The sequence below is a fragment of the Aulonocara sp. 'chitande type north' Nkhata Bay genome, linkage group LG10 (genome assembly GCF_057382095.1).
Source record: "Aulonocara sp. 'chitande type north' Nkhata Bay isolate Kocher_YH1m ecotype deep benthic linkage group LG10, A_spYH_male_GT1.1, whole genome shotgun sequence".
Taxonomy (NCBI): domain Eukaryota; kingdom Metazoa; phylum Chordata; class Actinopteri; order Cichliformes; family Cichlidae; genus Aulonocara; species Aulonocara sp. 'chitande type north' Nkhata Bay.
The window spans coordinates 34,523,651-34,548,195 of NC_141353.1; the positions used below are offsets into that span (position 1 = coordinate 34,523,651).

The 24,545-nt window shown below is 39.2% G+C and overlaps 1 protein-coding gene across 5 annotated transcripts in view; it reads right to left on the reverse strand.

Moving 5' to 3' along the window:
• Positions 1 to 6,101: 6,101 nt before the first annotated feature.
• The window catches only part of LOC147321278 (unconventional myosin-XVIIIa-like), a 61,025-nt gene continuing 42,581 nt past the window's right edge, over positions 6,102 to 24,545 (reverse strand). For 4 of the 5 annotated variants that reach the window (XM_086309642.1, XM_086309639.1, XM_086309640.1 and 1 more), the window contains 14 exons: positions 24,208 to 24,408; positions 23,981 to 24,091; positions 21,613 to 21,717; positions 21,300 to 21,446; positions 20,984 to 21,097; positions 19,897 to 20,013; positions 19,405 to 19,488; positions 16,067 to 16,204; positions 15,439 to 15,624; positions 15,214 to 15,353; positions 14,582 to 14,626; positions 10,174 to 10,296; positions 8,177 to 9,566; positions 6,102 to 6,236 (listed from right to left, as the gene is read on the reverse strand). In XM_086309642.1, coding sequence (XP_086165768.1) covers positions 8,189 to 9,566; positions 10,174 to 10,296; positions 14,582 to 14,626; positions 15,214 to 15,353; positions 15,439 to 15,624; positions 16,067 to 16,204; positions 19,405 to 19,488; positions 19,897 to 20,013; positions 20,984 to 21,097; positions 21,300 to 21,446; positions 21,613 to 21,717; positions 23,981 to 24,091; positions 24,208 to 24,408 — 2,889 coding nt within the window. In that variant the 3' untranslated portion in view covers positions 6,102 to 6,236; positions 8,177 to 8,188. The remainder of the gene's footprint in view (positions 6,237 to 8,176; positions 9,567 to 10,173; positions 10,297 to 14,581; positions 14,627 to 15,213; positions 15,354 to 15,438; positions 15,625 to 16,066; positions 16,205 to 19,404; positions 19,489 to 19,896; positions 20,014 to 20,983; positions 21,098 to 21,299; positions 21,447 to 21,612; positions 21,718 to 23,980; positions 24,092 to 24,207; positions 24,409 to 24,545) is intronic. The other variant, XM_086309644.1, reaches the window with a different exon arrangement.

Below are 24,545 nucleotides of genomic sequence, written 5' to 3' on the forward strand. Positions count from 1 at the left end.
GCCACTTTATGCATTTTCCAATTTCTATTCAGAACCTTATCTCCATTAAATACCTCACCAGCGGATGTTGATTGGTTCTCATCTTTGAATAACAGTTTAAGATCTCCCAATCAGCTGTGGCCACAAATTGCCTACCCCAGTTTCTCCAGGGTTATAATGAAATGGAAAATAAAATCACGTCTTCAGATTCAGGGATTGGGTTTGAGTGAAAGTGTCCTCCTTTCAATTACTGCAGAAATGAAAAGCCAAAGCTCTGAAAAATATCAGTGCAAACATCAGACATCCTGAGAGTTAAAAAAGAAAATTACATTTTAAAACATTTGACAGGTAATTGCAAATGTGAAACACGAGTCATGGAAAGCAAAGTGTGCAAATAGTTAATTTTAGTTTATTAGCGCCTTTATTTAATGACTGTTAGTCTTGTTTACCTAATGGAAAATGTCATTTAACTCTGTTTTTCAGAGCATATAAGTTCCTTGTGAGAAACATTTAGCCCACTTATAGCTGATTGTGACTGTAGCATTTACTGTACAGTTCACGATGGGTTAAGATGTATCCACCACCTGGCAACAGCGATATACATATGTGCTGTGACAACCAACTAGATCTTGTATACACTCCAGCAAAGATGTGCACATTTTCTCTGCTCATGCCAAGCCTCAATGACACAGTACCAGTCCAAAGCCAAATGGCCACTAGGCTTTTGTATTAGTTTAAATAAATCTCACTTCGAAGAGGAATATGTTCCTCTGGATATGATGCAGTGTACTCTCCTGGGGTTTGGATAAAGTGACTCCAAACACACCAGTGACTTCCATCTGCTCACTGAGTTATGCTTATAAAGTCTGTAATTAGATGCATAGTTAATTCCTGCTATCTATCAGTTTATAGCTGCAGTGCTCGTGAGTTTGGTGGTAAAGACCACCAAGCTGTCAAGTGCTGGCACCAAGTAGAGAACATTTTATCTCTCAGTGCAATGACTCACACAAAGACATAGCTGAAGAATATATTTACGTGTCTGGTAAAGTCAACACAATGTATTTTCACATTTCCTTTGTAGTTAAAAAACCCAGCACTCCAAAAGATAAAATAGTTTTACGTTTTTCATGGAGGAAAAGAAAAAAAATATTCTTGCAGTGCAGGAGATTTCAAAGACAGTGTTTAGAGAAATTTAGTGATGGTCAATTGAGGCGTATTCAGGATGGGGACGAGCTTCTGTGCAATGTGTTGACCATGAAGGGAAAGCGTAGCAGCAGCTCTCAGGAAACAACATGCCACACCTCCCGACGGGTGGAAGTGGGATCTAAAATGTAGGGATTATTAGAAACAGGCCCCTGTTCACAAATGTAGAGATGGGGAAATTGGAATTTAGCATTGTGGTTTCACACCTCCCTCCCATTAACACTGACAGCCTGTAGGTACACCAATGGCAGCAGTGAACGCCCCTTCCAGAGAGTTCAAGGGCTACTTAGTAATCTATCACTGCATTTATCAGTGTAAGAAAGCAGCACAGCTACACCAGCAGCCTCCTACGCAAATCTCTGTCACCATCCTCGCCCATGTCAACCCTCCCATCTGTTTGGCCACAATTAATATGGTTGATCAAGTTGCTTTTTCACAATAGAAATGAGCAAATGAGGAAAGAGATTCAGGACATTTAAATTACTGCTGTGTGCATGTCGTCGTTGCACAAAACCAAACACATGATTTTAAAATAAAATTTAAAAAAGGTGTAGAAGATTATATTCAAATGCTCGCTCCACTCAGGATATGATGAAATAAAAAGCTTAGTTTTAGAGGTCAGACTGTGGATGACCTCTAAAACACCCAGGAAGCATTAAGATTAAAGCAGGAGTCATATAATGTGTTTGGCCTGTCAATCTCTATGACCTATGAAATAGAGATTCGGATTAGAGGGGGAGTGTATTTGATTAAGTTTTTATATGTTTTGATTTTATCAACTTTCACTGAATTCTATTATTGTTGGGTCTTACTATATAAGGCACCTTGAGGCGACTGTGGCTGTGATTTGGTGCCTTATGATTGAAACAGATTTTCATTAAATGAATAGTTCACAGTAGGTGTTGCGTATACAAATCATTTTAGAAAGACATGCAAAATAAAATGCGCAAACCACAGTCAGATAAGAAATAAGAGACGACCATGTGGGTATTTGTTCATCTAACACTTGGATTTAAGGACAACCCTGGATCTGTCTCTGAGGCTTGCAGAACTAAAAAAATATAATTGCAGCAGAAGGTGAAAGGAAACAAAGGAAATCCCATCACTGTGAAGAACCGAGAGCACAAAGCGTTGGTGAAGCAGCACACTCTGCTAACATTTTTACCACAGAGAAATGCTGTGGAGAGAGAGAAAATGACCATTTGCATTTTCAAATCCCTTAAATGTAGTGGACTGCTGTAGACTACATCCTAAGACTTCATTTCCCTCTCACCCAGACACACACATACACATACATCAGTGGCAGGGGTAGCAACTCTCCTTTGGCAGAGACACTAAGCACTGAACAGTTCTGAGCACAGTGGGAGGCTTTGGCCACCTGCATAGTGTGGAGTGGAGATAGAGAGGGAGAAATCCGACATTGAAATTGGTGGTAGACGCTGCGACATTTTTTTTAACACTCCAAGGATTCCCACAATTTGTTTGGGGGGTTTAAACCGTGCTTAGGTATTAGAGGGGCATGAAACAAAATAAATCACAGATTCCCCATTGCCTTTTTTTTTTTTTGGTAAGTCCCACACAGGGAGAAAAAATCCTTTAATGGTCCCCCAGGCCCACAGAAGACCTATGCAAAATGTAAACAATGTTTGCACCTACCTTTGAGCCTTGAGGCCCCACTACTGCGCCGTGTTCATTAGAGTGGAAATGATATGTGCAAACAAAGAGAGGCGCCCAAGCAGCACACTCTGCTGCTTCTTTTCATCTTAGAATTGCAAATGAATGCAGCCTCCTCACCTGGTCCCTGCAGGCAATGTCCCAGTGCCTCCAATCAGTGCTTTATTGACAGCAGGCATACAGCAGGAAACTGGAAGCACTAATAGTTGAGGATGATGCCTGATAAATATGTTCTCCCGTCTAACTGCACCCCCACATATCTTACAGCCTGGCAGGATGGCCTCCAACCAAGGTCAAAATGTGAAGACGCTCTGAGAACACAGCTGCTTATGCCGATGCTGGCACACAGTGTTATTTAAGAGTCGGTTGTGACCGTGTCTGGCTGCTCTCCATCAGCTTTGTCATTTTGAAAAGGTGCATCTTTGTCCATGCTGGCACATAATCTTGCTGGGGAAGGCAAGAAGGTACCGTGAATATTTTTGAGAGAAATTCATCCAAGGCGATGCTTAAAGGTTACTAGAAAACACAAATATTCAGATGTTCTACTTAATAAGCTAAATGAAAAGCCTGGCATGCTATATAATTGTATGGGGCACTGTTGTCCATGGAGGTGCAGCTTTAGACTTCCAGCGCAGCAAATGTCTGTGGTCTAACCGCTCTGTTTAAATAACAGGGAGGGTGGCACCGTAAACACAGACTTGCTTGGCTTTGTTGAGCTAATGACTTCCTGCTCCAGTGGCTTGTGAAACAGTGTTAGAGCCAAAATAAGTAAAATCGGGAGCAGAATTTAATCTGTCACTCAATGGAAAGCCTTTAAGCAGAAACATGCAGCCATCCGGAGGGTGCACGCAAGTGAAGTGAAATTACAGCAAAAGCTCCCTGGCACAGAGTGATGCAGCAGAACAGGTTGTGTATAGGAGCGAGGATTACAGATTGGTTGGATAAATAGGGGGATTCTTTAAAGCAAAAACACACTGTGTGTGAATGTCAACCAAGGTGGTAATCTAAAACCCATCAATCCCTTTGAATCTAGGTAAGCTTTGCCTATGTAGAATAAAGATTGATGTGGAAGGAAGACTATGCTTGCACTCAGGTTTTTGATCTTCCTGAATTTGCCCAAGGCTTGGTTTTGAACTGTGTAGATGTGCAGCAGTCAAATTAAGTGTGAGCAACATTCAGTCTGCCTCCCCATCTACTCGGAATTAATCATTTCTATGAATTGCTTGTTTCCTCTGTGCTCTCCTGGGAAAACTGGATGGGTATGATGAGACACTTCCATGCAGCAGATGAGCTAAAATTAATCAGACATCAGATTTTTTTTTTCTTAAACTAAACCTGTCCTCCTTGCTTTGTAACCATTTCTCAAACTGTTTTCTGATAGTGGTGAATTTCAAACTAATGTGAATCCAAATTATACCTCTATGCAATTACAGTGAGCCAACACAGATTTTTGTAAACAGCAGAATTTATTTGCCAAAAAAAAAAAATCCCTCTGAGATCACGCATATAACATGTGGCAATCTGTTCAATAATGAAAATAGACAAGCCTTTTAAAAAGATACGATGAAGTGCAAAGTTTTGAAGTATTATCTGGTAAAGTCAGTTACTCCAACTTGGAGGTTTTTTTCTTCTTCTTCTTCATTTAACAAGTCTATTCTGAAAAACTGACATCAAAGTTTCCTGTGTTCCACATTAATATTCATGTCTGAAGCATAGAAAAGAAAACTGAGAAAATAATATGCTAATAGTAAGACAGACACTTCAAGCTTTTCTTCGCATGAGCAGAAAGCCCATACATTAAAATCCATTACATCACACTAAGGATATCATTATCAAGGTTAAATAAAGAAGTATTCAGTTATTTTCATATGTGCCTGAAAAGAAAAAAAATGCCAATAAGAAATCAATTCATACCTCTGTGCATCTGAAATTACATACAAGTATTACATTTTATGAGCAGAGTGGTTTTAATTAAAGGTATTTTGGCAGTACTTTGAATGAAAAAAGCCCAACACAAGGAAGAATCTTTCAAATCCTGCTGCTGATATTTTAACATATGGCTCTAATGATCCTTTAAATTACATTCAAAATGACAGCTTTGAGAAAGAGCCTCAATATAAAAGAAAGGAATATGATTTTAAGGGCTGCTTTTACATTCCCAACCCAAACTTTTCTCATATGCAAACATTAACTATTTATAAGAATATAATCCATGTCATATTTGGCACCCTGAAATAGCAAAAAGGTATGGAATTATTTGCTTAAGCCAATTTGCCCAAAATGCTCTAAAGATCATCTTCATCGTACACTTTTAAAGTAGTAAAATCAGCAACGGAGAGATCAGAACAGACTTCATTTTATTATATATCCAAAAACTGGAATAATCTCCTGTGGGATATTATTTAAAGAAGCTATATTAGCAACAAAAAAATGCATTCCCTTTGAACTTCAAGTAGCACAAAAATACAGCAAACTTCATCTCAATAAAATACTTGTAGCTTTATTCAATTTTATCTAAGTTGCATCTAAAGCATTTGATTCAACATAGTAGATATCCATTTAAACTATCAATGCACATTGAAATCTTAACTTAACTCCATTTCTCAGAATTTCCAACATAGGTCATCTTTAAAACCCTAACAGCTTGGTTTTAGTTTTGTCTGTTTTTTTTTTCCTGTCAGCAATAATTAGCTAACCTCACATTCTTAAAATTATGAATATCTCAAGTTGCAACAAGAGCCATATGTAAACGGGCAGTGAGATAATTAATTAAAAAGAGGTTAATTCCTCCCACTGCAGTAGTCTACATTAATGGAAAAGATAAGAATAATCTTAATAGTTGGTCAGACTTTCTTGAAGAAGTCCAAAACCAAAGCAGGCTTATCTAAATCCTCTTGGCAGAGCTATCTGTAAAGTCAGAAAAGTGCAGAGGGGTGCTTAAATATGCCTGAAAAGCAGCTCTTATAAATAAAGCAGCAGCACAAAGGTTCTTCTGATAGTCCTTCATTTTAATATTCTTTCAAATAATACTTAAAAGAAGCATAATTTAAGCAAAATAATTTTATGATGTTATTAGGTGTGCCACAATGAGGATAATGAAATGCCCAAGCTAACCTACTCAACAAAAAGCATTCTTTGTGTGCCTCATTTCTGTTCTTGTTGGTTGGGAAAGAGTAATAAAGTTAGCAGAAAAGAACTGTGTCCCTGTTGTGCGATTGGTGTCACTGAAAAACCAAGGTTGACAGGCTGTGGATTATGACGAGCTCTCTGCCAGCGAGCCCTCGCAGTTGATCTGCCTCGGCGCCTGCCCCCCATCTCTGTCCACCTCATCCTCTTCATCTGATCTGGGCAGACTCGCATCTCTCCGGTGTACAGGAGGGCTGTAGGGGTCAATACACATACAGACACATTAGAACACGATTTCTTTTATAGCCCCATAAAAAAAAGCAAACGCACATAAAAAAAGAAAAGAAAAAAAAACAGCTTTTAAGATACAAAACTCTTGGCTGACTCTTTCCAGTCAATAAACTCTTAAATGAGCAAGACATACATGCACTATGTTAGCATGGTTTCCCTCTTTTTGCGTCACAGAGATTCTAGCTCTGTGGACACCAATAAAAAAAACTTTATGAATCATTAAAAGAAATTTCTTATTGAGCTAAATGCTTAAAAATTACATGCAGAAGTATTGTAATGGCACCATGTTCAAATATTAGTAAATATGTGCTGTTAGTAGGTTAAATGTAGAAGAGATTAAATCAGAACCAACACAGCATTCAGTGAGCTTGTGCCTTGCTTCTGCCTCTACTCATTAAAAAGGTTATTTACCTGGAGCCATTCTTAGAATCCATTGTCATGACAACTCATTACATCAGAATCACTCATTGCACTAGTTTGATAGCAGCTTAGCTTACTGCAGAGATTCCAGTATATGAATACTTCCATTAAGATACAATTTAATGAGAACAAGGAAAAACCACTGAAACAGGCTCTTTAACACTAAAATAGTATCTTTCTGATTAAACACACATGAGTGTCCTTGAGTATTAGACATCTGCTTGAAGTACACTGCACTGCATGTTCAACATACAAAATGCTGCATTTCATCCATGAACTGTGTCAGTACATAAGCCAAGGACACTAACATTTAAAAAATACTTTTTAAAAATTTGATAAAAGGGGTGCTTGCAAATTAACATATTTATAATTTGATTACCTTCTAGCTATATCCATGAAAACTAATATATAACCAGATTGCTTTAAGCCACCTGTGTAACTAGCTTCCAGAGCAGCAAGATGTATCAAAACAAGCAATACAAATTAAAATCAAAATGTCCTAATAATTACTTTCAAGTAGGTTTACTTTAATGAAGTGTGAAATGAATATTTGACCATTTTGCAACAGCAAAAGCAACAGCACACAGAGAGCTGTGTTTTAAGGCTAAATTGTTAACACATACAGAAAACTGGCCTTTATTAGTTCGCTGGCATAGGTATGACAAGAACAAGAGATGCTATCAGGAACTCAAAATAGATAGCTTTTGAGGCAGAGCTAATTTTAGAATATATTACACATGTTTACATCAAATAATATCAACAGTCACGTCACACCTGAACTCTTCACAGTTAACATGCAAAAAGAAAAATAGGTGTAATTACATTTTTTCCCCGTTATTGCCAGCATCTGTTTATCAGTTTGTGCTAGAGGAACAGTCACAGGCAGACACTCTTCTCTTAATACTATGCGTGCAAAACACCATCTCAAACACCATTAGGAAAAACACTCAGATTTGCAGAGATGCTTTTTTTTTTTTAAATAAAAAACACACAGGAATGTAACACTGCTTTATATCACTACTATTTCAGGACAAATATTTCAGTGTGCTGCCTGTGATGCCTTGGAGCGGGACAAATAAAAGCTAAAAATAATCTGATGAATTGCAGTGATGGATTACTTTAAACCTAAATATAAACTGTTGTTTCTAATGGAATTTAAAACTAAAACTCAAGGAGTTTGTGTAATGCAAACCAGAGGCATCACTACAGTGTATGGAAAAATGTGAAGCTTAAATTAAGACAAATGTCAGTACAAGCAAAGGAAAAACGGTGGTAGGCATCAATAGGCCTGTGTCATGTTTGTCAAGAACACTGGTAGTAGTACAAATCAGCATTTGTTCTTCACACGGACCATTTAGTCAAAATGATGAATAAAAACCAAACTAAAAACAAAGAAACTGTCACACATAGCAAACGTTAGTATTTTAAGTCAGACGACCAAACTTTATGGCAGGCTCGGGGTTATCACCACACCAAGTATCACCTTCGTTCAGTATCAGTCACTGTCATGCCTGTACAGGTACTTCATCACCAAGCTGTCCATTTTCTTCTGCTTCTTCTTTGTTTCCTTCTTACTAGATTTTCCATGACCTGGAAGTTCCTTCTCGTCGTCATCAGATTCTTGTTTAGGGCACTTTTTAATACTACTGGAGCTGCGGTAGGAGATGGCTGAGTTGGAGGACGAAGACTCTGAAGAGGAAGAAGAGTCTTCTGATTCGCTTTTTTTCTTAGAGCTCTTCTTGGATTTCTTCTTGCCCTTTTTCAACTTTGAGCTCTTTCTGCTGTGATGGTCATCTGACGATGAGGAGCTCTCAGATGATGAAACTTTACCTTTTTTATCTAGACAACTACGAGAGCTGCTGGTGCTTGTTGGCCTGTTACTGTGCTCCAGAGTAGAGCCTAATGAAGAACGAAGCGGGTTAGAAGTGCTGCAGCCCAGCCCTTCACTTTCAACCTTCTTCCTACTGTCCTCACTCACTTGTTTCATCTTTTCATCCTTGTCCTCATCACTAGACTCATCAAGTTTGCTGCGTTTGAACTTAATAGGTTTGAAGCTCAGCACCTCATTAATTGCAGCCTCTAGGTCAGGGTCCAAGTAGTTTCGATGGGTGACTAATTTAATGTCTGACGTGTCAAGCGGATTGTTGTCTGATGAGCGTGTTTGAGCTGATGTAGAAAGGCTGCGACTGCGTGAGCGGGGACTGTAAGGCGAGGCTCCCCCTCTGCTAAAAGCAACACTCTGGCCGTCATCATCGTCATCTACGTGTAGGCCAAACTCACTCAGGCCACAGCTGCGGGCAACGGACAAGCGAGAGCTGTTGCGTCTCTCATCTTTCCAAGATGTGCTGCGATGGAGCGATCGAGGGCTGGATCGGCTCACACTGCTGATAGTTGACTTATTGTCATCATCCATATCCATCATTGCTCTCCGGGTGGACATCCTGCTGGGACCCACAGAGGATACCATGGACTCTTTATCAAACTCAGGGCTGCTGCGTGAAGTCCAGCGGGACTCCAAACCCTTCCTGGCTCTGCTGGTGGCTTCAGAATAGGCTAAAGAGATGACAGAACCTTTGTCTTCTAAGTCTTCCTGTGACCGACTCTTCTTCCAATCTTCCTGAAGGTCTCCAGACTTTGATTTAGATTTTCGAATGGAGGCATGGTCTAGTGTGTCAGGCTGTTCTTTGAGAGTGTTGAACAGGGAGCTGTCATCGCCTGTACCTCCTATGGAGTCCTTCAGATTGGAGCGTTTCCGGTAGCTCAGAGAGCTCAGGACAGACACCGATCTGCTCGGCTCTACCTCTTTCCCATCTTTGTCATTAATCTTCTCCTTACCTTCTTTCATCTCTTTGGCATCTGCATTTGCTGAATATCTAAAGAGTCGCATAAGAAAAATGACAACCAGGAGAACACAAGAAGAAAAATACTGCGTATTTAAAGCCGGAACTCTCAATTTTAATTTCGTGAAATATTCACAGCTGATGTATGACAACTATGACAGCTTATATGTGGTAACTGAAAGGTTACATTTTCATACTTTGACACACTGATGTCAATTTGTTATAGAATAAATCTGTCATTTTCATTTTGTCCTTGAAACCATTCAAGAGTCAGGGAACACATTCAGTACCTCTGGCTATTGCTGTTATGCACAGTGTACACTGTATAAAGTGAGGCAATCAACCAGTGAGAAGATCTATCTAACTGTGGTAGAGGCGTCATTTTGCAGGCGTGCCAACTGGCCACAGGCCACTTCAATAAATTTGACAGCAGCCGCTTCCCCATCCTGCCTCCTGTCATTAGACAGATTACCGGGAGAGAGAGATGACACCTAATCACATGAAATACTCATCCTTCTGTTGCAAACTGCCCCAGGTAATCGTGAGCCTTTTTAAGGCTGGCGATGTGGGTAGTTTCATCACTGTTATAATGGGGAATTATACGGTCATCTGACAAAAAGCATGGAAAGCTTTCACTAACCTGGTGCTCTTCAGACTTCCCTCTTGTGACATGGTCTTGGAGGAGCCTTTGTTCTTGGAGAGCCAAGACTTGACTCCGTCCACACGGTCCTCCACTTCTGAATCTGTGTCCATCTCCTCTCCACTGTGAAGAAACCAAATCAGCTAGAGTTGATATAGAGCATCCAGGGCTTTCCAACAGCAAAAATACTCATCTTAAAATTTTTCTTCTTTAAGTAGAACAATCTTCCACACAAAGAAGAAATGTAGGGATGTGTTCTTTTGATCGTCACTTGGCTGTTTAATGTTAAATTCCAGAAATACATCAAGTATTTTATATAGTGTCAGATTACATAAATTACACAGCCAAGAAAAAAAAAGGTGTTTGATTTCACATATTAAAAACTTTCTGTTAGCAGGTTACAGTTATTTCTCTCTCATATAAAAATAGGGGTTAGTATGACGCCATGCAACAGTTTGGTGTCCGTACAAGAGACAAATGTGCTGCAAATGCATTAGTGAAAAGGCGGTATGCAGATGAAGCTCCTGGAAGTATAATTAACTTGTTTGGCTGGTTCCAAGCTGCTAGCATCTGTGTGACTTGTCACCTGTCGTCCCTGGTGATTGTTATTGGAGTGGAGCCTTGAGACAGCCCCATGGCCCTATGCTTGACATGGCAATCAATAAACAGAGACCTACAGATCTGGATGAAAGAGCTAAGCAGATCCCAGTTGATTTTTTTTTCTTTTTTTGGTGAATATTCTGTGTTATGCATCCCATTGTCCTAGGAGGTTAAAGTGACACAAGGAGGTGAGCAAAGTGGCATAACCTCTAAGTCAATACTGACACTGGGGTCAAATTACATTAAGTGAAAAATCCTCTTCTCTTTTTTTCCCTTCCCTCCCTTCAGTGCGAGATATACTGCCTTCTTAGGCTGCATGATGTGTGAAAATAAATTTTCACATTTCACACTTTTGAAATTGCAAAGACACACATATGCTATGAAGGCATAAAGTATGTTTGACTTGTGTTTCTGAGCAGAGCAGAAAATTACATTCTTAAGAGACACTTCTTACGTTCAAGACAACATCCTCTATATTAAATACACAAATTAAGGTTCATTATAGAGAGATCCAATTTGCAGTTCCTCTTTATCTTTTTTCGTCTTACATAGCGCCTTACCTAAGATACCGTTGCAACAATCACGTTTCATCCATCTAAAATAATTGCTTCACATATCACAATTGTAGATATATAGTTCATCTTGTGTCTATATCAAGCTGAGCACCATTAAAAATAACAAACAGCAATGTAGGTAACAGATCTGTCTCTGTGGACTAGCTTTTCTTTCTGAGCACTGGAAAATGTGGCAAACTGCTTATAAGGTGCAAACACAGTATTCCAAGAGGTGTGAGATGACAGCTAAACAGCTCCAGCCTCCATAATAGCTCTAGATACCATATGTGCATTTACATAGGTCTCCCACTGAAGAGAGTAGTGTCTCCTTTGTCACCAATCTCTGCGTCACACATTCATTTTTTCTCCTCTCAGAACAAATTGTGTTCTTTCTTCCATTCTTTGTGGTGGTCTGCGTGAAAGCAGGGCATCGTCAGGGAGTGAGCGCAGAGCGCCAGGAGCATTAGGTTCTTTAAGTGCTATTCAGGCTTTCTAAGAGCATTTATATCTTAACTCAGGGGCCAATTTTCAGGTAATGATGATCCCAGCGAGATTAAGTGGTCTGGTTATAATTTTACTACACAAACCCTGCCCATTGCAGAGTCTGAGTAGTGCCTTCTGAGGCAAAAGGTGAAAATTGTGAGTCCAAGTCAAGCTATAATAAGCCAGCCCTTCATTTCACACTCCCTCTACTCTCTTTCGCATAGTAAATACAACTGATAAAAGCCCACCAGAAAAAAAAAAAAGAGAGAGATAATAGCTTCGTTAATACCAGCGTGTTGATTACACATGTTACCCATTTGTCATCTCCCTGATGCTGTGACTTTTTAACATGATATATTACACACCAAAATACTGAAACCAGCCCACAGCAAAATTATCTCCATCTCCTACCCTCAGTCTAACACACAGGCGTGCAAAATAAAAGGTGGCTTGCAATTGAGTGCTGTGCAAATGGTGTCACAAACAATTTGTCCTTGGCCTCACACTAGCTAACCAGTCCTGAGGCCCACAGATACAAACAAGCCCCAAGACTTCAGACGTGAACATTAATAGCTTCTGACAATTGGTCTACACTGGTTGTAAATCTTTGTCGCAAATACTTACAGTCAGCATCAAATCATGTATGGTTTGGTGCTATCGTGTAAGTGCTAAATAACAGAAACATTAAACCATACATTTATGGTCTTTATTGTACAAGAGCTAATTACGTCAAACCGTGGACACATTGCACTCTGATGTAATTAACTTGAACTTCAAGGATAATTATCACCTGGTGACAAAAAAGGTAATTTTTCTTGCCTTGCAAAGTATTGTGCTGCAATCAGAAATGTAAATGACACTACAATCACATTAATCCAAGAATTGCAACCTCTGCTTTGAAATATTAAGTACAAAATATTCAATAGTAATGTAATTCATCTGGAAAATCCACTTCATAATTAGGAGAAAATCACCACCTCCATTACTGTTCATCCATGCTGTTAATGCAATGATGTCGAAGGAGGGAAAATGTAATTAAGTAAACATGGCAAATCGTTGCTCTTTGCCTCGAGTTGCACAAAAAGAAAGGCAAAGCACGGATACACATGGACTGTTTGATGAAAAATTGAAAGACAAAGTGATTAATAAAGGCACAATAGCATATTCCTTTGAAAAAGCAATCAAAGGTTAATGTAGAAAGCTATGGATATTTGCCATAAACAGAAGATTATGCTGGCATTGACAGTTAATTATTCAGCATGCCAAAATCCTTTTACTACATTGAAAATGAAAGAAAAGAGGGTTGAGTAAAAATAAATAACCACATTTAACACGAGAGACAAGATGAACTTTTATATTTTCAGTTAAATGTTTCACAGTACTGTAAAATAAGATTGGATTAGTAGAATGTTTGAATACAAGGAAATCAAAAGCTCAGCTTTGAGTCAAAACATTCAAGTAGTGGACTGTGTTGTTCACACCACTTGCTGTATATGCAGACAGGACATACACTCACAAGCAGTACTCACACAATCATGCTTAAGGTTTTCCAGAGCACATGTAAATTACTCCCATAAGATTAAACACTGAAAATATCTTCACCAAACTGTCACAGAAAAAAAGCAGATGACTGAAGATACATTCAGGCAACCACAGAATTGTAATTGTTTCATATTACTACACATATCTCCTATAGAGCTGCCTGATTATGCATGATCAATATCATTGCTACAGCAACACCATGTATCTACCTTCCCCAGTGCATGCAACAACAAACCCAGACATGTCTGAGAGCAAAAGCCGCATGAGAGCATCCTATGCCGATTTAGTACCTAAAATGGAGCTACTTCAACGACCTCTAACAAAGCATGGTGCTTTGCAAAATATGCATCTTCCAGCTAAAAGTGGAAACAACAAACTTGTTACATCATTTAAGACAAAAATGATGTATGTGACCCAACAACTGATTTAACCGAGCATTGCTGGAGCACTCACTACTTTTCTTTCTGTATTGTCAGTTCAAGCCATTATTGGAAATTTTCATCACATATCATTACACAGGTGATATCATTCACCCCTAGTCTCTTATCATGCAAAGTGCAGTAAATGAATATTACATTTATAATTTTGCATTGATGCATCACAGTGCTGCATTCACTGAGATGTGCTGCATGTGCTTTGGAAAAGCTTTAGAAGAACAAAAAGACAATTAAAGAAAAGTCAGTGCAAAAATGCAAACTCTTGATTTTAACAAAGTGGTGAGCGGTGAATGAGGACGATGTTTGACGCAAAATTATTCATAGAGAGAATGATGCAGCATTACCACGTTTCTTAAAAAAATGGTTTTTCTTTTGGTTCATATTTTCAAAAGCAGTGAGAACGGTTTAAAGGAGGAAAAACTTCAACATTTAGCCTTATACTCCATTTTTCATTCTAGTTTACATTTCATCTAACATCAAACAAACAAGCCTTGAAATCTCTAATGAGGCGGACTGTGTACGGACACCGCCAGACACTTGGCACGAAATAAAATGAAACACCGGGGCCATCCTTTAAGCATAGCTTTTATCAGAGACGTATAACACAGACACTGCTTTCTATTCTATTTAAAATTACTTCGTCTCACAGTGTTACCGTGAACAAAAAGAATGAAAGGATAAGGTATACTGCATTATTCTCCCTTGCGGTTAAAATGGGTGCCGAAGAAAAACAAAACAAACTTGAAAACAACCATAATGACAGAAACAAAAGGAAGCATTTTCCATTCTCACGTTTTGTTCTTTCTTTTCTGATATTTTGTCACCATGTCTTGCAAACTGCCAGAAGTGTGGAAGACACCAAAAGGAAAAAGAAAACAGAGAACGTGAGATACATTTTTTCTGAAACTCTGCAAGAGGAGGACAGAACATAAGAGCAATTTAAGCACATATAAAATAACTGTGTACTGTAAAGCAGTAAAACAACCTATGCCCTCTGCTCAAACAGAGCTGGTGAGTGCACTGTCTTCTTTTTAGAGGTCTGTAATATTGCAGTTAGTCTTTACATCTGAGGGCTCAGAGCCAGCATAACCCTCAACTCAACTGCAAAGAGGAAACGTGTAACCAAACCAGAAAAAACAACAAAGAGACAAAAGATCAAAAGCATGGAGCAGAATTAAACCATTTGAGAAGTATTTGGGGAACTCACAGACTGTAGTATGACTTTGTTCAAAAGAGGTTAGAAATTGAAGCAGGAAGACATAGGAGAAAGAACATGTTATGATTGACAGCCTGGTGAAAAAGCTAGCACATCTCATTTGGTAACTTTCTTCCAACATACAAAGAGAATGCCCTGTGGTACCTAAGGCAGCTAGCTACATTGCAGTGTGGCATCTAATGAAACAAAGAATAAATCTGCACTTCACCTGTTAATTAGGTCGTCGTTGTCATCACTCTCCATCTCATCCTCAATGGCAGCCTGCAGATCCCCTATCCTCTTGAAGGCTAACTTAAGGTCCACTTGTAAGCTCTGATTTGCTGCCTCTAAGCTCTCGATGTCCATTTCCTGGTGAATGGATTGGAGCATGGTTAGCTCCTCCAGTGTAAACACCAGTGAGTACCATAAGGTCACAAATCACCCATGGCCTTACCAGCTCATGTTTCTTGCGGCTTGCCTCAGCCTCCTTCTTGGACAGCTCTGCCATTTCTTCTTTCATGTCCCTTAGCTGCCTCTGCGTGCGTTTATTCTGGTCTTTCTCCCTGTTTTCTGCAGTGATGTGCTGATTTCTCTCCTCCGTCAACTTCTCAAGATTCTCCTTCAGACGACCCACCAGACTCTGGGAAGCAGGTGACGAACATGTTAAGGGCACATATAGTACAGACAAGTGAACAACACTCAAGCTAAATTATCTTCTTTGTACTGTTTTAAGTCATTTCTCAGCTGCCTGCAGCTGGCCACTGTCAGTTATGCCATTAATAATAACAAAATGGAAATGTGAACAGTGCTATGAATTGCCCTTTGTCCAAATTCATTTTAATTCATTTTTAAGGTGAATAACAGGGAAGGTGACCATCAACTGACTGTCTTTATAAGAACCTAATTAAATTCATTCTATGATGGACACTTTTGTTATCTAGAAAGACAGTACAGAGCAAAGCAAGCGGCACTATAACTTTCTTTTTAAGGCCTTTGTCTTAAAATTACTAGGAAATTAAGTGTCAGAATCCAATTAACAGGTTGGCAATGCATGGCTTTCACATTTGTCCACATCATCTTACCTCCAACCGCTTAACCTGCGTTTTCTCATATTCCAGTTTGGTCTCTATCTCACGGATTTTAGCCTCCTGGCGGCTCACAAGTGACTTCTCCACCATGGATTGTTCTTGGAACTCTAACTGGTTCTGTAGCGAATGGAGCTGGAGGACAGACACACATATTTACACAAATAAACACTCTTGAAGAGCAATTTCCACTGTACACCTTCTTGACCTCTGGTTTTTGCGCCCCCTCTTAAGTGAGATCTGTGAAAATTAAAATGAAGTGCTGATGTGTGCATGTATTAAAACCAAATTGCAGTTTTGTATAAATGTAATCCAAGTCTCTAAATATAAATATTTGGTATACAGCGTGAATAATAAGCTCTAGATAAGCCCCAAATGTACAACAAATAGTTAAAAGAAGAGCTTGTTGTTGAAACTGAGTAACAGCAAGCCACAGTAATTTCACAAGCCTTTAGAAAAGCTTTTGCTTCATGCAAAGCACGTTTTTTTTTTTTGTTCCATCTGAATGGTTTTCTCATGACTGATAAAAGGAAGAAAGACACATCACAACAAAACTGGTCCAAAAGCCAGCATGGCACCTAATAAGGGACTTTGCATCAGAGACAAGGAGGATTTGGAGTTCTCCTTTGATATTACTAAAGAATCCAGATTTTTCTCCTACTGGGGATAAGATAACCACTTCAAGGTCAGATGCTTTAGATAGCTATCACTGCTTACTCTGACAGGTTTTAACAATGCCTTACAGCCCTGCTGTGCTACTTGGGTATCGCCAAAAATATTCTGATGGGTGGGCCTTGAGTGACCCAAAACTAACAGTGTGCTATTATTTCTGTGTTTTGATTCTGGGATTATAGCACACAATTTTGTTTAGTTCACCATGCAGCCATAAAATACAGTCTAGTAACACCAAGCTGTGGTCGTATAACGTGCATTCACACTTATGCTAAACTTTGCCATGCTAAAGCTAAATTCACATTTAATCTACCAGACGAAATTCATTTTGTAAATAAATGCATCAAAAAAGGAAATAGGCATGCATTAATACATGACATATCGAACACAGAGGTTGCCTTCTGAACAAATAGTATTCCATCAGTACAACATGATAAAAGCACTTATCAACATAGGCCTGAATCAGAAGCATTAATCTTTGTATCACATGAATCCACATTTATGCCAGACCTCAACCATTAGCAGACACCTCAAGCACAAAATGCAGTAATTTGACCAATCAGCTCAGAAATAGGGTAAATCAGGCAAGGACACTATGGTTTATTACAGTTGTATAATTCAGATCTGTTTGTGACTTAGCAAGTGCAGTGTGAAAACAAAAATTGGAATTTGCAACCACACCATTAGCCACACCATCTGTCACATTTGGAAGGCTTTGATATATGTGCTAAAATCTGCAGACTAGCATACTCACAATGGCAATTTGCTGATGATTGCCATGTAAACATTAGCACTTGCCGATTCATTTTTGGGATTTCTCTAAATAAGTGAACACTTTGACCTGCTAGAGAAAGATTTAGGTGAACACTAAAGTCAACAGTCTTTATTCAATTTCTGGCAACTAGAATGAAAACTATAGACATAAAGCCCAAACAGCAAGTTCAAATAATGCCAAGTCCAACAGTTCAATAAACTATACCCAAAGATGGATATAGGATTTCAGTTCCCCAGCCACAGAGTCGTAAAAAAACATTTTCCTGGAGATTAATTGTGCTTTTCCAAAACCAAAAACTATAAACACAAACACTATATTACACAAAATGGGCAACTTATGTACTTTATATATGCATATATGTAAAACTTTAATAAACATAATGTTGAAAAAAAAATGGGCAACTTGTGTAATGCTAAACAAAAACTTGAAAAGATTTTCACTATAAATTCAGCAAAAAAATCTGTAATGAGACACAAAAAGAGCATCTTCTGACTTTTCCAGAAGTAAAAGATGAGGGCTCTTTCATCAAAAGTTCAAGAATTTAAAAATTATCTTTCATTTGTGATCTAAAATACATAACATCACAGAATCCAAAGACATCTACGACCAGGGGACAGATGCGTTCAGATTCTTCAGTGAAAACCTCTACAAGGGCTCGGGAATACTTCGGCACTGTGAGTGAACACAGTTGCTGTAAAATTCTACCACGCTAAGAAAAAAAAACAAAAAAAACAAAACACAAAATTTAAACACAGCTGGGTCTTCTTTGAGCCAGAGATCATTGAAGATGGATTGAAATTCTTTATGATTTCTTTGTTTTCTGTTCTAAAGAGAAGATGTATCATTTGGCTTTCTATCAGTACAGAGTTCAAAAGCCTGCATTTGTGATGGCTGGCAGATACATTAGAGCACATTGCACTAGCTAACTTGCACATCTGTGAAGGCATCATTAATACTGAAAAGTATAAAGATACAGGTTTTGGAGCAACGTATGTTCCAAACTTCAGATCACGTGTTTTTAGGGAACGCATTGCTTACTCGGGAAAGACAAAGCCAGACTAAAATTCTTAGTATTCAACTAGCTTGCCTGCAGTCCTAACCAGTGACACTTATTTTTATTGAATGTTCATGTAGGTACACTAGCTAGCTGTTGGTGCTTGGGGTGACACAAAAGCCAGAAATGACTGGCACAGGGCCATCTGTTTCTACAACGCCATGGGTTGACATTTCAAACATGACTCTGCTGCAAGCATCCGCTGTGTGTGTGTCTGTGTCAGAGCAAAAAGGAATCTTCAGGGTTTTTCACTTGATTGGAGTAACCATATACATCATGCATCATGCATAAAATAAACTGGCCTTGCACAGTAACAAGGTTTTGCTATTATCTCCAGCTATTACATTTTTTTCATACCAATAGCTGATATCGAAAACACTATTTTCTTACTTGCTTCCAATTGCCATCTTTATTAACCTGATATTCTTCTTTAAAATGATATAACAACAGAACTACAAATGAAAAAAAACATTTAGACCAAAGCTGGTTGGCTGAAGTTCAGGGATGATTGTTGAAAGGACTAAAATTACTTCTTCACCTAAATAGTTATTCCATCTTAATCGGCTGTTAAGTTTATGTACTCCACCCTTCCTTTAAATACTGTAAGAATTCTGAGGGGGAAAATTTGCTCCTTGACACTTTTTCTCTGATTTCTACTATTTACATGTAAATTGCAATGGCTGGAAGAAAGCACGCTACCACATAAAAGGAGCATTTTTGGTCAAAATAATCAGAGAACACAGTGAAAAGCTAAAGCCTAATCAGAAAGAAGTGTTGAGGCAGCAGGCAGGTTCCTGGCAGGGAGCTGTATTGCTTTTGAATACTTCTTTTTACCTTTTCCTGGATCTCCTGCTTCTCCTTTGTGGCTTCTTCCAGCTGGGCCTGCAGGTCACTGATCTGGCTTAAGTCCCTGGCAGACTAGTATGCACATGCATGCATGCACAGAGAAAAAAAGTCAGAGAGTCAGGTGTGTTGGTGTTCATGTATGCCTCAGTTATCTGTTATATTACTGTCAATGCAAATGTCCAAGATTATATCCAAGTCAAATATTTGGTCATGTAGTCTGCTGTACAACAGATTATACCCCCATGTTTAGCTGAGAATATCCTCCAAATTTCAAAGACACTACTGGAGAAAATAATGTTAATGTTTCAAAAATAAGTGCAACTACACTAATACAAAATATACAACCAAATGCAACAGTATTGAAGAACAGCCAAGTTCTTAACAGTAGATACTTGACAAAGTTCTCGAGCTGAACGGAAGGCAATACACTCCATTTTTCTTGGCATTCAAACAGATGTTTAAAGTTTTAGGCAGGACTACCTGAGCTACGGCAGCCTTGTGTTTCTTCATCAGGTCATTCATGTCCTCCTGATCCTCCTCCATGCGTGACTGCAGGTCATTCTTCTCTCGTTGCAGACGGCTGAGCTGCTCCTCCAACTAAGGCACAAACAGAGCGAGAAACACACACTTTAGTTTAGAATGGCAGGATTTATTCATGAGCTATTGAATATGATAAATGGTCATTAGTTGGCCTGGCCGTGGCAGTCTGGGAATCTCATCTAATAGCAATGAAACACAATCTGGACAGGGTTCTGGCTGGAAGATAAGACCAATTGGAGATAATCAATTGGCTCATTTAGGCAGGGAAAAGTGCAGCCAGTGCAGCATACTGGTGATGTCCCATTTAGAGTTCATCCTCTGTGATCAGGGGGAGGCTCAGGCCTTCAATATGCATTCTCTAATCTCAGACATTTACAAGACCTTCCCTTGCCATAAATGCAGCAATTAACAAGCAAAGCACAGGCACATAGCACTCTGTGTGTCATCCCGAGAGAGACAAACATCCTCAGTCCATGAGTCTAAAATGTAGGCAGTACTCTCATGAGACACCCATTAATGAGCAAGCAAAAAACAAAACACATTCAACAAAGCTTATTTATCCATTAGAGCAAAATGTTGAAATCCGACATATGCCAAAGGGCATTTATTATTTTAATATTCCACCATGGGCTGATGATGTATGCATATTAATGTTCGAGCCCTGCTGTATTTTGAAGAGAGAAAATTTGACAGGCACCAGCCCTCAGTTAATTAAACATTGTTTGTTGTTTTTGGTTTAATTTGCTCATCAAAAGAAGGGTATAGAAACATTTATGCAAATTATTTCCCTCTCATCAAAAGTGAACATGAAAAAAGGTAAGTACATTTCATTATCTATGAATGTGTGATATCGTGCACAATATCGACTGAGTTACAGATGCAAAAACATACAGCAATAGAAACATATGCAGAACATATTGGCATTCAAGCTTAGTCAAGTGGGTAATTGGAACACAATTTGTGCGGTTCCACTTGACGACATATGTTGCACCCTCAGGATACATTGTTAACAGATGTCAAAACTTACCGACATCTTCGCTTTGACCATATCCTCCATTTGGATATGCAAGTCCTCTATTTCCAGCTCCATACTCTTTCGAGCCTTCACTGATGCTGCACAAGTAAACTCTGACTCCTCAAGCTGTGAGAAAACAGGAGGAAGAAGAGGTGTTGGGACAAACGTTAGTGGAACTGAGCTCCGGAATCTGGGATTTTTTCATTTGTGTTGATTTGTGCATAATACACATTTCAAAGCATGCTTTCTGTTGTTGTATCATTAAGTATATTACACATCCGTGCTATGTTGGGCGCAGGCAGATGCCAAAATGTTCAAAGGGATGTACTTGATTTTTGAGCTGAGTGATCTCCCTCTTGCTGGGGGCATTACTCTTCAGGTGGTCCAGCATAATCTGTGCATCAGCCAGAAGGACTTTGGTTCTCTTCAGGTCTTTCCTGAGCCTCTTCTCTGTCTCCACATCCCTCTGGCTCACCTGAATGACAAACCACTCCTTTATAGCCCAGCATCGTTACTTTCCTCCTTGAAAACCTATAGCAACCCTTGAGACTCAAAAGCATTTTCTTTCCAATCAAAACAAGTGGCAGACACTAAATTGCACAGACTTGACTACACGGATATGTTCAGAGTAATGACAGTACCTGGTCCTGAGCATTCAGCAGTTTGGATTCCAGCTCTCGTCTCTCTCGCAACACTTTTTGCTTGTCTTCATACTCCTCCTCCAGCTGTACCTCCATCTGTTTCAGCTGTAGAACACAGTGTCAAGATGCACAAATGCTGGATCCATGATAAAGTCAGACATTACATACCATCGACCGTCCTGCTAGACACGGCTGCTCTCAAAGACAAATAGATCCCCCAAAAGCAGACCTGGTAGCCTTAAGATTAATCACACATGATGCTTCATTATGTCAAATTAAAAAATTTTAAATATAGAAATCCATTTAACTTCTTTCTACTTAATAAGACACATGGAATAAAATAACAGTTTAAAGAATACATTACATTTGCAGTTGCAATGACTGCCTTGCAACTGTAAGAAGCCATTGCAGTTTACATCCATGACTATCCAGACTCACTTCAATTTGACGGACACCAAGTCTAAACCATTAAGATCAAAAGCCAATTTGTTTTTTCATATTAGATAGTTCTATAAAATTCTCAAACCTATAGCAACAAATAAATCCTATAATTATTTCTGCCTCCAAATTAAGACACATCAGTCACTGTGACATTTGACCAAAACTGAACCAATTCAAAATGTATACAAAGTTTCAAAAAAATTCCCTGAAGGCATACAGCAGAAAGTGTCCACAAATTGTGGGACAGATGGATGGACATCCAAAAATCCCTGCCCACAGCTATAACTCGTAGGGAGGCATAAAGCAATACAGCATGTGTACCTAGATGAAGTGAAATTAAAGTAATGAATTCAGGAACTTCATAAACTGGGCTATGTGCATAGAAATTTTAATTATTCAATTATTTCTTTGTTGTAACAATCATTTTAGTAACAAATCTCATATCTTTGGGAAGCCTGTTTATTTCCCCTTTAATGGTGCAACATTTGTAAGGAAAATTCATTTGTAGGTTGAGCAGCAGAGTTGAGTAGGTAGGTTGTGCCCATAAAAAATAAAAATAAAAACTTGCTAATAGCTCTCTACCCAGGTAGTCCAGAAAAGACTTCACACTTCCATCTAATAGGGCTGCTAGGAGGCCTGCCATGACTGCCCTTCATGGTCAGGCCCCTTTGCACTGGTGTCTGCAACATTTGCACTGGCACCTGAAAATGTGGAAGAACATTATGTTCAAAGATAGACTGCCGTAGGCAAAATCTGGACCTATCATAGATTCAAATTGCAGAGAAGATGTGGAGAAAACTATTCTGATTGCTGCACCGATAGGGTAACAGCTTTTGATGGAGGCAGTGTGATAGTGTGGTGGAGCATCTTCCTCACAGAGAAACAGAGAGCGAGGTTTATCAGAGACTACCTACAGCATAGGTGTCAAACTCTGGCCCGCGGGCCAAATTTGGCCCGCAGCCTAATTACATTTGGCCCGCGAAGCCATACCAAATTACTATTAGAGCTGGCCTACTGGTACAGTTAATATATATATTGTTTAGTATTAAGCTTTGCTTGTTCCATATTCAGTTTTTCAGCAAAACTTGTTTGAGTCCATAAGAAAAGATTCATTCTTATATCTAGAGGAAGATTTTTTTTTCAATAAATATTAGCGTTAGCCCGCGACTTTGTTCCAGTTTTGAATTTTGGCCCACTGTGTATTTGAGTTTGACACCCCTGACCTACAGTATTTGGGGAGTGTAGAGGATGGAATGGTCTGTCTGCAGTGCTGACCTCAACTCCACTGAACATTTGTGGGATCAGCTTGGACATGCTGTTTGTGCCAGAGTGACCAACACAACCACACTGGCTGACTTGCAACAAATGCTGGTTGAAAAATAGGATGCCATCCCACAGCAGTGTGTGACCAAGCTGGTGACCAGCATGAGCAGGAGATGCCAGGCTGTGTATGGCTTTTCTACATAGTACCAGTTCCCTTTTTGCTAAATGAAAACATTTTTTAATTGCCAATAGGTTGTTTTTTCAGACTTCAATCATAGACTTCAATAAATGACACCAAACAAGAGTCAATAGCAGAATAAACACTTTGGCACTGGCAGAAAAGATTTGGCAAGTCTTTCATGGGCACAACCTACATACTCAACTGAGGTGCTAAACCCACAGATGCATTTTCCTTACAACTGTGACACCATTTCAGGGGAAATAAACAGGCTTTCCAACAGTATAAGATTTATTGCTCAGAAGCATTGTTACAACAAAGAAATCATCAACATAAATTCCCTTATTTTTTGTGCTTTCAATCAAGCATGAAAAAAGTGTGTTACTGAGTACTGCAGTAAACAGCCCTGAGTAAATGTTAGTCAACAAAAAAAGGCCATAAATAAGAAAAAAAACTGCAGAAATTGCAAGAATGATTAGTGGCTACCTTCTTACTGCAAGATCTCCTGATCTCCTCTACGTCTTCATCTTTACTCTCAATCTCTTTAGAGTGGGTCTGCCGCTGCCTCTCCATCTCCATCTCAAGCCGCAGCTTAGTCTGAAGACATAACATATAAATGACATGTGAGACAAACATGTATTAGAGAGAGAGATACATATGCAACAATTAGCAAGAAGAACTCCTAGCTGAACCATATTTGCACCCCTCTGTACCTGCTCCAGCATTTGGATGTTTCCAGCCTGTTCATCCAGCTCCTCCTCCTGGTCTTTCACCTTGGCCTCGAGGTCACGAAGCTGCTTCTTGACCTTGGCAAGTGAGGCCTCATCCTTTGACTCTTGGGAGGACAAATCCTGTAGCTCTGCCTCCAGTTGTTGCACCTTTACATTCATGCCACACAATTCAGTGTCCTTGTCCTGCAGGCAGAAGGCATGCTGTAAAACATACATCTGGACCAGCCTAGTTATATCATACAGAGAGCAGAAACATCAGACATGTTGTCCCCAAGAGAGGGCATTAGAGTACATGTGGAGTATGTAGTGGAGAGAAGCCT